This window comes from Fulmarus glacialis, unplaced genomic scaffold (assembly GCF_000690835.1).
Source record: "Fulmarus glacialis isolate BGI_N327 unplaced genomic scaffold, ASM69083v1 scaffold44615, whole genome shotgun sequence".
In the NCBI taxonomy this organism is placed as follows: domain Eukaryota; kingdom Metazoa; phylum Chordata; class Aves; order Procellariiformes; family Procellariidae; genus Fulmarus; species Fulmarus glacialis.
In genome coordinates this window covers 19310-34034 of record NW_009215798.1, presented here as the reverse complement: position 1 = coordinate 34034, position 14725 = coordinate 19310, and the positions used below count along the sequence as shown (strand labels likewise).

The 14725-nt window shown below is 41.0% G+C and overlaps 1 protein-coding gene across 1 annotated transcript; it reads left to right on the top strand.

Annotated features, from left to right (window-relative positions):
• The first annotated feature begins 253 nt into the window (after nucleotides 1-253).
• Nucleotides 254-9116, top strand: PIH1D3 (PIH1 domain containing 3). Its single transcript, XM_009579054.1, has 6 exons — nucleotides 254-343; nucleotides 2053-2116; nucleotides 3662-3767; nucleotides 5622-5718; nucleotides 6511-6596; nucleotides 8987-9116. The coding sequence occupies exons 1-6, from the start codon at nucleotides 254-256 to the stop codon at nucleotides 9114-9116; spliced, it is 573 nt and encodes a 190-aa protein (XP_009577349.1).
• Nucleotides 9117-14725: the final 5609 nt, after the last annotated feature.

The window sequence follows — 14725 nt, the reverse complement described above, 5'->3', positions numbered from 1 at the left end:
ACTGTAAGGCTTGAGCTGCGATTGCAACTAATGCCTGTGGAGCGAGAGAGTCTATAATCTGAGCATAGAGAGGAAAGGTTGATTATGTTCCATTATATATATTTTGACATCACGCATGTAAGAGTTTGGCTAAACTTTATCCTTCCAGAACACACAGCAGAAAAATTGTGCTTTATGGACAGTATAGAACACATTTTGTTCTTTCTTCATCTGTCACTTGTTTTTTCTGCATAGGTGAGCAGTGGGTATTGATATGGACAGTGTTTCCTCAGGCTCTTCTCTGCAGTTCCTTGCCAAACTGCTTCATGATGCAGAAGAAGAAGATGATGATGATGAACATGTGGTGAGTCTTTCATAAGAAATGCTGCTTCTTTTACATGTTGTACCATAGCCTAATCCTGTTAAGTGAGGAGAAGCGAATCTTTCTTTTCCCAGAGTGAGTAAAAAGAGAATGAGAACCTTAGAAGGTTTTGGACTGACTGAAATAGCTATAAGATACTTTTAGGGTAACAAGTCCTTGAGGGAGAGAATAAGGAAGATGCCCCAGGAAAACAGGGAGAGATTGTGACCACAAAGTGGGAGGGAGATTTAATTTTTCAGCCTGAAGGAAATGAGAACTTGTAGTTGAAAGATACGTTAGGCTTCACCCTACTTTTCCCTGAAGTCTGCCAGAGATGAAGGCAATTACAGCTAAATACTTCATATGAAGGGAAAAAAGTTTCTGCTCAACTTCTGAGTAAAGACTAAAATACCCAGAGGCGACTGAGTGTACTAATTCTGTGTGCCAGGCATTGAAGAACTGTAGAGATAATTGATCATTGAAGTACAATAGATACGTTGGTGATTGTAGAATAGGGAAGGGTGAGTAATCATTCTAAGGTGAATGATCTGAATGATTAATGAGAGAAATCGCTTTCCATTCTTCTATATCAATTCATCTCAGGACTAGATGAAAATCATGGCTTTTGGAAAAACGTATGTTGTTCCTGCAATATGCAACTGCTGCTTTTATCTAGGCATGCATGTGTGCTGGGGAGAAATATCCCAGGAGGGCCACAGGTGCCAACAATCACAATGTAGAAGACCTCTGTGAAGCCTCAAAACTTTGCCAAGTCTCTTAGGATTTTGAACAAGTCATGTTATGACATGGATAACAAAAAAGGCAAATGCCCCAGTGTTCCTCCAAATCATTCCTCCACAAAGAGCCAGCTGGCTGACCCAGCAGTTGTGCACTAGTGGTGGCAATGGTAGTAATATTTGAGATAAAAGGGGTATGTATCCTTTGAAATTTCCTTTCAGTAGGTGGTAGATGTGGTCCTTCATGCTCTAACTACCCTTCAGCTGTTTAATGCCTGCCTTTTAAAACTAGCATTATTGCTGTACATCTTTGCAGTAAACATCCTGATTTTAAAAGAATTTGTTTACATCTTATTAATAAAATGAATGACACTTCAGAGACAGAAATGGAAAATTGCCACAAGGGATGTCAATTAAGTCTGAGTCAATCTGGGTAAATTGAAATCTTTATTTTGATTTAATTTAATGTTCTGTGCATATGAGGCACTTTTATCAAACCAAGGAATCTTCATATATAGAGAAATGCCTCACATTGGCCTATTAGCACTAAATTGTTTCATAATTAGAGGAAAATGTTGTTGCTTCATATGATCTCTACTGTCAAAAGGAATCCAAATGCTGTGATGGGGTTTTCACGTAGCACCCTTGGTTTCCTGCAATATTTTCGTGGCAGGCAAAGCATGGAAATTTTGCCAGAATGCCATAGAAACTAATACTCAAAAAGCACATCTGTCTGTAATACTGTGCTTCTGGGAGTCCTGCTTAAACCCAGTGTGTCAAGGTCACTTTCTGCTGAGTGAGAGTGAAGAGAGAGAACGTTCAGTGGTTCGGTCATGAAACTGTGGGATAGTATTTTTTGGATTCTGGCAGGGATTTGTTTGACCTTAGATAACGTTTTATATTTATTGACATTATCATTGTTACTGAGCTGGGTTCTATGAAAATTGACTGAATTTCCATTTGCCTTTTTTGCAGCCGCACTGTTCTGTTAGAGCCATGACTCCTGGTACTATTGGACCAGTAAAGAAAGAGACCACTGGTAAGGGGGAGTGTTTGTATGTTTTAGCATTCAGTCCCATGTTAGCAGACTATAACAGCTGTAGTAAGTTACCACTGATGGAGTTTTCTTCAATAAAAGAGTGGTCACTGAGATTTGAGATGGAAATAACATTACATTTTTACAATTATACTGTAGAATTCTTCTTTTCCTGAAAGCTTAACTGCAAAATATACAAAGAGAAGCAGAGAGGGTAACTCCAGAGCACAGCAGCCTCAAGTGGTGATGATAAACAGAATACAGAGCACAGCCTGGTCACGGGCTGAGGGGAATCATAACTGAGGAGCAAAAAGCTCCACATAAGTACTCTCATGGAATTGTTAGTGCTCACTTAGAGCAAACAAGGAAGATGGACTTCTAAGTACTCACCTGAAAGGGTCTTCATAGAGTAAACCATGTGGAACTGAGCTTATGCCTATGAGGAGGAAGAGCTATGAAGTGTACCATGAAATGCAGCCATACGATATTCCCCCCAAAAGTTTCACAACCCTATTTAGACCACACATGGGAAGAATAGAAGCTTTGTTCAGTGCTGCCCTCAACGTTTTTCAGTTCTCCTTCCTGCACCTAGTGCTTTGCCTGGAAACCTCGGTCAATTACATGCTTTACCTGACTCCAGGTGTTCTGGCATCATATAGAAAGGCAAACTCTCAGACAATGAGAACAAATATCTTGAGGGTTCCTAAATTTGTGTCAACACCTTGGACGGTACTCAGGAAAGAAAGGAAGATAAGCTTAGTCTTGGCAAAGTTAATGTAAAGCTCTTCCTGGAGCTAATGCTGTCACATCATTGGGCAGCTTACTTATGAGCCATAAGAAAGGTCAACAAGGACCAGGATGAGTGTAGCAGGAAAGGAACTGTGGCAAATATAACAAATAGAGTAATTTTGCTTGGGATTCCAACGATAACCAGGATGAGTGTAGCAGGAAAGGAACTGTGGCAAATATAACAAATAGAGTAATTTTGCTTGGGATTCCAACAATAACCAGAGATTCTGCTATAAAAACGTTCAAGTTGCAGATTTACCAGCTTACTAGAAAATATGTTTTTCCATGTAGGACAGGCATAAACCATAGTACTCTGCCTGTGAACTTTCATGTGTCTTCAGTACCTTATCTGGGCTGCACTGAATAATTAATGGGAAGAACTGGATTTCTATGTGAGGAGGAGGTCCTTTTATAAATGACTCTGCTCACTTAAAAATCTCATGTTGGGGGACTTGGGGAAGATTAATATTTCATACTTCTACACTTTACCCATTTTGAAGTGCTAGATATTTATGCCTGAAAGGAGGATTTCCTTGACATAGGGGTTGGGTAAAGAGACTTAAGGGAAAGGAAAAGAAAACATCCTCCTTCTGCAAATTCTCATTCATAAGATACTGAGGTGAAGGAGACTGTAATCATTAACTAGAATGCTTTTAATACAAAGATTTTTCTAAAGCCTAGAAAAATCTAAGTTTTCAGCAAACCTAGAGGAAGAGACATTCCAAAATATGACAGTGTGATTTTTCTCATCACTTACAGGTACTTTTCAAGTGAAATCTGAAAACAGGAAAACTATTTGGAATACAGAGGAGGTCCCAGAAGGATCTGAATTTGATGATACCTGGGACCCTAGAGAACAGCCAGAGTAAGTGAGCTGAGACTGCCTGCATGGGCTTTACATAGTATTAATGGAAATACAGAGTTAAACAGCACCTACTGCATTTGAGTGAAACAGCCATCTGAAAAGCTTGTGTCATGGAAGGAGAAAGGAAGGATATCGGTGTTGCATCTAAAGCAACACGTGAAGAGTGATTTTAACTTCTCCCTTGGAAAACTTCTGATCTCATAACAGAAACGTAGAGTTGGTTTTTCCCATCATAAGATTACTTGCAGGTCAGATACTTGTATAAAGTGAGATTAGGAGGGGAAGTAGGCCAGCAAAACGATTTACTAGCTGTCAAATATGTCATTTGTGTGAAATACCTGTCTTTTCCCACTGCAACCGAGATGCATTCATTTTTCATATTCATAAATTCATAAAGTACTCCAACTTATATTTGCGTTTCAAAGAATTAAGCTTTTTAGAGACAAATAGTACTATGGGAAGGAAGGCAATATGAAGGCAGTTTTGAACTTTTAAATCTTGTCATTCAATCTAGTCTGTCAAGGGACAGCCTAAAACCAGAGTCTTTTCCCTTGCTCATAGAAAAACAATAACAAAAACATTCTTGAAATAGATACAATCAGGCATGTTAGTTGTAGTTTGTAGAGATCAGAAAGCCTTCAGGGTCAATCCACAAAGCAGCCTTTGCATTTCTAATCATTGTGTTCTGATGCCATATCCTGGAGTGCTAAACGCTGGACAGATGGACTGAAGCCCATGAAGCTGTGTATTGTACACTAGTTTGTAGTCCAGAATCCTCATTTTTCTCTGCACATAAGTCATGCCATTAGGTGTTCAATTTCCTGTTCTAAACACGGGACTGAGACCCACCTGAACTTAGACTCAGCATTTCTGAAAATGTTTTGGCATTCACCTATAGCCTCACATACAGTTGTTCTTGAAACCGTCACCTGTGAGGTATAAAACATGCTCTCTCTGTATTGTGGGCACAACGGAAGCTTTTCTCATGCCATTTTTTGACCCTTCCCCTCCATGCTGGGTAAAATGCAGTGGTTCTCTAGCACTCAAACAATTATGAACTGTGTTGCACAGATGAAAAAAGAGTATAAGTCTTTGTAACAGTTCATCAAATTGAATCAAGGAAAATGGCCCAAAAGGAGAACAGGTGGCTAGAGAGGTGCATCCAGAGCTATCAGACAGATTTCTCATTGACTTAGGAATTATTACATACGCATATAAACACTGGAGATATGAAAAAGGTTTTACTCTTTCGCACAGCTTAGAGATGTGACTCACTCCACTTATTTTGCTCAATTCAGTAAGAGTAATGTATGTTTTAAATACAATCTTTAGTTTGTATTTGCATTCATTAAGTATCAAGAGCAAGGGAGTACATGATTCTACATTTTGTAAATGTGGAGGGGTAGAAAATAAACGTTGGCCGAATGCAAAAGAGTTAAAATTTGACAAAAGAGTGTTATGCTGCAAGAATATGTTGAATGACAGAACAGAACACATGTAATTGCGACAGCATCCTTTTCAAATCCTTTTCTCAAGAGTTTGTGGTGTTTGACTAGTTGATAAGTATCATTCACTTAGGATGCATTTCCTGATCCTGCAAAGGCTGGTTGGTGAAGTAGAGGCAGCAAAGTGAGTGCCCTGGAAGGTGGAGTGAATGATCTTCACCTGTCTTCTAGCTAACTCAGTCATGGCTCTGAAGAGAAACCCAGTGCAGATGGGTTGAAGACTTGAAGGGAGACTGAAAAAGAGGAGTGACAATGCGATAAGGATATTTATGGTCCTCTGAGAAATACAGACTGCTTTAGTCTCCTACCTCTTCTCCGGTATTATTAGGCAACTACTTCTCTGTCTCAGGTATCAGATTTTATTCAAACAGTGTGTGGGAACAGAGGACGTCTTCTTTGGGATGAGCAGGAAAGACCCCTCCACAGCCTGCTGTGAAGATATGGTGGTGAGCTGAACCTGTATCTCCCATCCCTTCTTTGTGCTTTTTCTCTGCCCTTTTCAATCTTGCCGCCTTCTTGAGGGACAGAATGTAAACACCAAGCTGTATTACTGCCTTTGGCCTCCCGTAGGATTTTCTTGTAGTTCTTCAAGCATTTGTAGATGATATTTACACTTGCTAGCCTGAGGAAATTGTATGTATCTCCTCAAGGACCTAGTGTACTCAAGAGAATCTGTGCAAATGCATATGCCACATACAGACTTGAGGGAAATAAAAAGTAGCTCTAAGATGAAGTTTCATCTTGGACACAATTTTGGAGGTGAGAGGGGCTGAGAAGGAGATGGTTTTCATCTGCCTGCATTTATTACAAGGTATGAGAGTTAGCAGAATGCTACAATACTGATAGTCTTTAAAGTTACAGATATCAGATCCTGTCCCATTATTATATGATCAAAGACCTCCCTGCTTTCTGAACTTCAGGACAGGTAGAACTGCTGTGCAATTTTTCTAGTAGAAGCATGCTGTCCTTGGAATACACAAAGCCAGGGGGTTTTGCTGGATGTAGAATACCTGTCAAGTACATTATCAGCTCAGGATTTTAAAGAAAATAGGATATGAATACACATCACTAAGCTATTGAAAGCAATGATTATCCCTGTCATATTTTCTCTGATACAAATTACCTACTCAGAATGTTGCTCTTTGACACTAGCATCAAAATATTCATGAAGAGGAGATCTTTTATGGTTTGTAGGGCTACATATCTAATCACAGCTTTACCTCTGACCATCATTTCAGGTTAAAATCAAGCTCCCAAAGACAAAGTACTCAGACATCACATTAGATATCCAGGACAAGGTTCTTGACCTTCGAACTCCCAAAAAGTAAGTGAAACACAATTGATAGAAGTACAATTAATATCTTGTTTGAAAGGAGGTTTTGAAAGGAGCATTCCACAACTGAATGCTGTGTGGAAAGCAAAGCTAAAGATGAAGATCGGATTATTAATTGCGCATGAGAAATAGATATAGACAAAACCAACCCTAGTCCATCCATGGGTGTATAGTGTGCTAGCTTTGAATCTGTGATACTGTTCTAGCAAAAACAGCTGAAAGACAGATTTTGGCTACTTAAACAGCAAGGCTTCAAGGGCCCAAAATATCTTGCAAAAAGCTGCCCACGGTCTTGAAGGACTTCTCGAGAGTTTGCTTTCTAAATACTAATTTGTACAAATACATAACTGAAGATGGTAAAAAAAAAAAAAATGTGCAGATACATATTCAGAAGTTGAAAGCTAAATTGTGGACATATCCAGGCATGGATGCAGAGATGGAAATGTTACAAGGTTTCCCTAAAGAGATTTCCTTGAGTTCTTGTTTTTTATAGGGCTATTTCAAACCTACAAAATATACTCTGACTTCTCAGTCTTCCTCCATATTTCCCTCAATGTGCAATTGCCCTGCCTGAGATTTCCAGATAATTCCCATGTCTGTTTTGCTTTAAGTCCTTCTTCACAATAGAGTGCTTTCATAAGAAAGCTTAATCCTCTCTGGGCTGACTTGCTACATTGAATGGGATGTGGGAAGATCCCTATGTGAATAGCTTCCTGCAAATAAATTCAAGGTGCAGGCCATGGAATAAGTTCTGTCCCTAGTGGACTAACTATAGAAAAGCCACCTTTCTCAAAGGCAAAACCAGGCTGAGTTGGTTACCCCCTGCTTGGATTTAACCCAAAGACGCAACAGGAATGGAAGAATGTTTGGAAGTGCTGGCTCTGAAACTGGAAAATCAGGAGGAATAATTGTTCAGCTAATGACTTGCAGAACCTATAGGTAGTAAAAGAGGTAGCTTAATGCAATGCTGCAGATGTAGGAAAACCTCAGCATTCCTTTTCTTTTGCAATTCTATCTTTTTGGTGACTCAGGTCTGCCGTTATCTTCTTAGTATCCAGCTGACTCTAGTCACAAGCCTAGCAAATAAAAAGTTTGCCGTAAATCTAATGGTTGCTTGAGTACAGCCTGAGCCAGTGCTGCTTTCACAAATAAAAGTGAAAGTCGTCTCAGTATGAAAGGAACAAACAAGCTTTCAAGTTCTACACACTGAAAAACACTGTACTCTCACAGGTGTGTAGGAGGGCTCAAAGGAACTGTTTCTAACTCTGTAGTCCTGGGGCTGATTCTAAGCCAAGCTGATTTTAAGGACTGCTCCAAATTACAGCAAATGGCTGCCTTCAGTAGGTGTGGTGCAAAGGTGTTTTGATTGTACTTTTTTCAGCCATGGCTCCTACAAGACAGCTGAAAAGGTCTGAAAAAGAATCAGCATGACTTAAACCCCAATTTAAAGTAACCCCCATCTAGGCTACCATGTTGTCATGTTGGGCTTTATAGAGTTTGGCTGGGCAGATCTCTTGATTCTAAAGTGTCCTTGATTCTGTTTGCACTGTCAATAGAGTGGAGGTCCAGGACTGATCCATCATTCATATTGTTAATATATAAGTGAAAGAGTCCAGATTCTGCATGAGCAAGTAAGTTTGAACTATTGTCAATGAGAAGAGTTGAATGGGTCCAGACTGAGACATCCTCGTGAGGAGATAAACCGGAAGGGTTGTCAGCCATTCCAGAAAAAGCTGTATGTCTAACATAGCGAGGGACTGTGGAATAGTTCCTGAGTCCAAGATCCAGCCTTTCTTTGTGTATTATGTGCCTGAGCCACAGGTAGGGGATCACTGAATGAATCTTCAAAGTATGTTAAAATCCCAGCAACTTCATAGTTGTAAGTCCATTTTCATACCTGAATTGTGCTTTACAGTGTAGACATACCCTTTGCGAAACTGGACTGGCCAGAATCTCTAATCAGGCTGCACCATTTATTTCTTTTTACTAGAGAAGACAAACTCTTAAAGACATGTTTAGGCTTTAAGCATTATTCAGATTTTTACCATCAGGAGAGCATTATCAATGCAGCTCCTCCTTCCTCTGCATTTAAAATGCAGTACTGTGCAAAAGCAAGAACAGTGGAGAGAGCCCACAATCCATCATTGGAAACAGTTGTCATAGCCACAGCCGAAAGAAAAGAATAGTGCTGAAAGTATTTCAGGGCCTGTATAGCTGTGCACCGGGTATTGCAGGAACCCCACAACCTATCATGAGAACAAGATATACTGAAAGAACATTCCTTGGTATACTGATTGGTGAATTGCAAGAGTAACTTGCAATGTCATCTCAATTGCTCACTCGGTCTGAGACATTGAAATTCACTGTGTCCTTTTTTACAGGAAGCTGCTGCTGCACCTCCCGTACTGTGTAGACAGCAAGAATGGTAAAGCTCGTTTTCTGTCTGAAGAGGAGACCTTGGAAGTCACCTTGAGAGTATCAAGGAAGTTTGATTTCATAAATTTTCTCTGACGGATAGAGAAGTAGAGAAGTTTGCAAAAAGTAATCTCTTAGTTTGAAGTCTTCTTGAAACCTAACTGGTCATGAAATAGTAGATTGTTTCCCTCGAACAGTCCAGGGGGAATATCCCTGGAGATACTGAATGAGTCAGGAGGAACATAGTACCATAGGTTCTATAAGCTGAGACTATCCAGCTCTTGCACTGCTCTGGTTAACGTTTTGCTTCCTTCAGTCTGATACAGGGTCTGTGAATCAGAAAATAGCAGATTACAATTCTGTAAGCCAGAGAAAGTCTTTTTGTAGTTATGGCTGATGAGCAGCACAGTGAGGCTCTGACCAATGAGTCTGGTGCTTAGTTACTGTTGCAAGACCTTCAAGTGGTAATATTCTTGCTTGGCCTCCAATGCTGCAACTGGGGCCAGTTCAGAATCTCCTCTTAGATATTTCTTGATGAGAAGATCAAAGCTCTTCAGGAATCCATATCCACATCTGAGGCTTCCTTCCACTGGCAGAACAAGGTAACCAACTATAGTTGGATTGTTGAACAGCTCAGCTCCTTTGAACAATTTTTGACAATGTATGGTTCAGTGTCATCTATTCACCTGCTGTCCTTCCAGCTACTTTTCTGATCTTTCTTGATTAATAAAATAATGTGTTCTAATGAACAGTTCCAGTTACCTTCCACTCTGCCTTCTCTATATTATGTCCCAAGAGACTTCCTAAAAGTGAGATAAGAGGAATTTTGCATAACAAAGCATCACTTAAAGGGCTGAAATGTGGCAAAAGCTTTTCTTTGGCCTTCAGGTCCAATCTAGAGTTACGGAGATGGGTAACCAAAATGTTTCTCTTACTAGCTGCTGGGCAAATATATTCATTTAACATTGTTAATCATGCAGGAAACAAAGATATTTGCTCAATGGAGAGGACAAGCATGGCCTCGCATGTTGATGGTACACTTAGCCAAAAGCTTGTAAGCACTTTAAAAGCAAAATGGCTTGGGTCCTGCACTCTTCTGGTGTAGAAGTAGAGGAAAATAATTGATGAGCTAGGTTGCAGACAGTACCCATGCAGCTAAATTTGTGGCAGGCTGTAATGAGAAGATGAATTCTCTATGATGGATTGAAGATACTGACAGTGAGTTTCCAGGTATATTTTTTGTTTTGTCAGGAATTTTCAGAATTCACAGTATGTTTGTAATGCACTGCATTATAACTCTAGGACAAATTAAGCTGGTGTCTGGACCAGCTTCAACCAGTGGTTTCAACCACTTCCCTTAAAAGTGGACCCATTGCTTGGGTCAGAATAATACTACCCAACCTCTGCTTTAGTGTTAATGCACTAGAAAGCAGATTATGATTCATCACAAGCTATCGAATATGCTGATAACTCTAAGGGGCTATTCCAATTTGTATTTGCTTAAGTTTCCATAAATTGCATTTGAACGTCTCTTATTCCTACTCTACAAAGCTGTGGTGGAGGGGAACAATGCAGATGTATGAAAAGACTGAGATCATTCCTCCTGACTCAGTTTGTACTGCCTGTGGTTGCCAAGAAGTTACAGTAAGGCTGTTTCTTGGAAAAAGGTTGTCTTTGTGGTCCCTAGACAATATGCTGCTTCATTTTTGCATCTCTTATACAGATTACAAGAAAAGTGGAAGATTGACCTGTATTTATATACATGTGAAGATAACATTTGCCCAAATTCATTCAGTAAATCCATGGCAAAGCAGAGTATAACTCTGCTCTTCTGGTGCTCTATCCATAAGGTAATGTTGCCTTTATAGTTGGCAGTAGTAATTTACTAAGCCTTAAATCATCAATTTCTGCTTAATTTAATGTCAATGTTTGATACTGAAAACAACGATGAGTTTGGCTCATTGTGCCTCTCTCCGGGGTTTTAGTTTCCTATGGAAATGAGCATATGCCACACTGGTATCCATGTCCTATTTTCTCCCCAAATATTCTTTAACCTGGGGGCATTTTGTCTGCATTCAAGAGACAAAAATCTGAGGTAAATATAAGAAAGTTGGCTGCTGAATAGAAAAAGGAAATACAAATTAGTACTGCCTAAGGGGGAAGTTCTAGTGTGATTTCTTGCACCTGCTGGCCAGTCACTCTGTACACCCATACTCCAGGCTCCAGTAGGTCATCCACACCACTCCATGAGGGGAAGCTGACATAGCAGGATAGGGAAGGTATTGCAGGGAAAGGGAGATATGCTGGCAGAGGGAAGCTGAAATCACAGTGTTAGGGTATATAAACACAGGAGACAAACTCATAGGAAGCCAGGCTTCATATTTTCCGCTGCTCAAAAGGACAAGCTCTACTGCTGTTTTCAATAGAGTAGAAACAATGGTCTGGGGGTGGGCAATTTGCTGTTCTCATTGGGTCCTGAATTCACTATCACCACCTGGAGATCCTCTCACATTTTTACTTTCTTCCTATCAACGAGACAGAGGCTGCCCTAGGCAAAAGGTTGTTTAGGTTTTTTTTCCATAGATCATCCCAAGAGAAAACTGGACAAAAGGACATGCAGGCTGCCAAGCTTCCCAGAAATCTGGGGGCTACTGCCAGCTACAAGAGAGTTAACTTTTTTGCAAGGGCTTGAAGGCAGTTTTGCTTTGCTGAACTAGCACTAGCAGAAATCCTTTTGAAGGGGATACAAAACCCCCTTTGCCTCTGAACATCAAAGCTGTTGCCTAAGTACCACTCCAACACCTGCAGGCATCTTAATTAATCAAAATTATGAGCCCAGTTAAACAACCCAGCCATTAAGCCCCAGCCATTAAGCATCATCAAGCTTTATTTGGTTCCCTAAGAAACATCTTGATTAAATGTATTGCAGTTAAGTAGAGGGTACTGTAGCTGTGGAAATGAGATTGAGGCTGTTTACAGTAGTATCCCAATAAAATGCAGGTTGGCATCTCGCCTTGTTCATGCATTCTGTCCTCCAGTTGTGGTAGCAGAGCCACCATTCCCATTTTGACTTGTTCCTGCCTTCTGTCAGAACTGTGGTGGTGTGCTAAAGTACACAGCCCAGCTTGCTCTGTGTGTTTCACCTCTCTTCATATTCCCCTTTGTCCACATACTGACCTTCTGAGGCAAAGATACTTTACTCATTCTACAGCCTGAGAAAGAGAAAACCCAGAAGAGTTGCTCCATATAAATACCTGAGACAGAGCAAAAACTTATATTTAGATTTTTCCCTTAAACCTGCAGTCTAGCTTCTGGGCTGCTCTCATTCCCATCTTCCTCCAGGTCTGTTATTAGTATCATCATATACCCCTTGTATTTCCTTTAAAAGAAAGGTTACTTCATTTTTCTGTTGTTCAGTTTAAAGTTTGTATCCAAAATTTCTATGTACTTATTTCATTGTGTGAAACACTGCTTTATCGGTATCTGCTTCCCTCCAGATAAAGTTTATCTAAAATAACTAAGCTGTATCTATGTGTACAGAAAGATCTCTCACCTACAGAGTAAGGAAGGAGACCAGAGTGGTATTGCTTCTGTCTTTCTCATCTAACCTTGGGCTCTGACGCTTAGTGCATGAGACTGGACTCCTGTGGGCAAAATGGAGCTCTGCAGCATCCCTTGCAGGCTGCAGCACACACTGACACTCAGAGCAGTGCAAATACACAAAGGAAACTCTCAGTGAAGTAACCTCTGTTCCCAAGGCCTCCTAGATTTTCTCATTCAGGTAGCAGGTGACTGCTTTTAGCAATATCTGCTCTGGATGTTTGTCAGCACGGGCTACTGGATATACAGCAAAACAGACCGATGGGCAAGGGCACGCACCAATGCTAAGCCATGCAGGCAGCACCGCGAATATGTCCAGCAGGCTCACTGTGCGCTTACATATCCATTGCTTGTGCATCTCCTCATGCTGGAGCAGGTGCCTTTGAACCTGCTGGTGTTGGCAGATCTTTACCCTCTTCTCTGCAGCACCTGCAGCTTGGATTCATTTTTGGTTTTGTTATGGGTCATGGGCAGTGTATGAAGGCTGGAGTGTCAGTGTGACTTAGCTGGGTGTATGGCCCTTGGCCAGTAGCAACTGTCAGAACTGTAACAAACTTCTGGGGAGAACCTGAGGTGGTGAGAGGAGCTACAGGAGGTCACAGGAAAACACTGAAAATGCCACCTCGGCCCCAAGTACCACTTGCATCGTGATTTGCCTTTAGTAACTTGCTGCTAGATCTGGATGACAGTGTATCTGTGGAGATGCTTGGAGGCCAGTGACTAATGTGGGTGAAGGTGTTGCAGGCCATCGCTGATGTGTGTGGTGAAGAACTGGGCAGGGCTCTGAACCTTGGTACAGAGAGCACCAGCGGGGCTGGAGGGTGCAGGCAGAGCTATATGGGAATTCAGGGCTATGGGTGTAGGGGGTCACATAGGACTGGAGCTGTGTTGTAAGGCAGTAAGCAACAGGCTAAATGGTGTGTGCGGTGATGGAGTGAGACAGTGAAAGTGGGGGAGTGATGTGCATTGGGCAAAAGCACAACTGGGAGGAGAAAGGAATTATCAAAGTTTCTTTAAAACCACTGTTCTGAAGGGAGAGGTCAGAGCAGATGGTTGATCACCCTAAGCTCAGGACAGATGAGATACCTTTGTTAGAATGTCACCAGTGCTGGAAATCCTGTGCCAAAAGAAGCTGTGGAAAGGGGATTGTGCCTGGAATAGCTATGAGGTCTCCAAGAGGACCTGAGTGCTAAGGTCACGTAGATCCATTGATCTGGGAACCCTGTCTCACTCCAGGGGTCAGCCCAAGGTAGCACATGGCAATTACTTTTATCAACAATGGATGAAAGGGGAATTGGTGTGGGAGAAGTGGGAAATGTGACTGCAGTTCATGAACCCTTTCAAATGCTTACAACATCCTGACTCTTTGCATTGTCCTTGCTGCACCTGTTTCTGGGTAAGCAGAGTTAGTGTGTGAAGTGCCTGGGTGACAGATTGCTGTGCCCTGGTCTGGAACAGTGAATGTCACATCTAGTTTTAGGCCCACAGGCATATGCATTCTTGCCTCTATCCCCTTCCTTATTTAGAGCAGACCTGGTTTATTTAAAAAAAAAAAAACAAAAAAAACCCAAAAAACCCAAACAAACAAAAAACCAAACAAAAAACAACCAACCAACCAAAAAAGACAAGAAAAGAAGCCTTTGCTCTAAGAACAGTAGGTAAATAGGTAAATGACGGGATTAGAGTTATTCTTACTCTGCAGCAAGGTGCTACCTTCAGACCGGGGCAGGGCCTCTCTTGGATGAAGAGAATCATCTAGAAAGATCCTGAAAGATTGTCCTGAACTAGTGCTCATGTGAAAGAGATGAAGGTGATCAACTGTTTGCTGTGATATGGGTCCTGAATGAAGAGAATAGCTGAAGTAATACAAAACCCCATTTCTGTTGTTCTCTTTAACCATGAATTCCCCAGCTTATGCTCTGTGAGTTTATTTAAATTGGACCTCTGCTTCTATTTGGAAGTAATTTTTTTGTTTTCTTGAATAAAACATCTTTTTCAATGCTGTTGCCCCTCCCCAAGCCACAGTCAAGCAGCATCTCAGCCTAGTTCCTTAAATCAAGAGAATTGTTTATGTCCTCGGAGGCTGGAATAACAACATCTGAAGA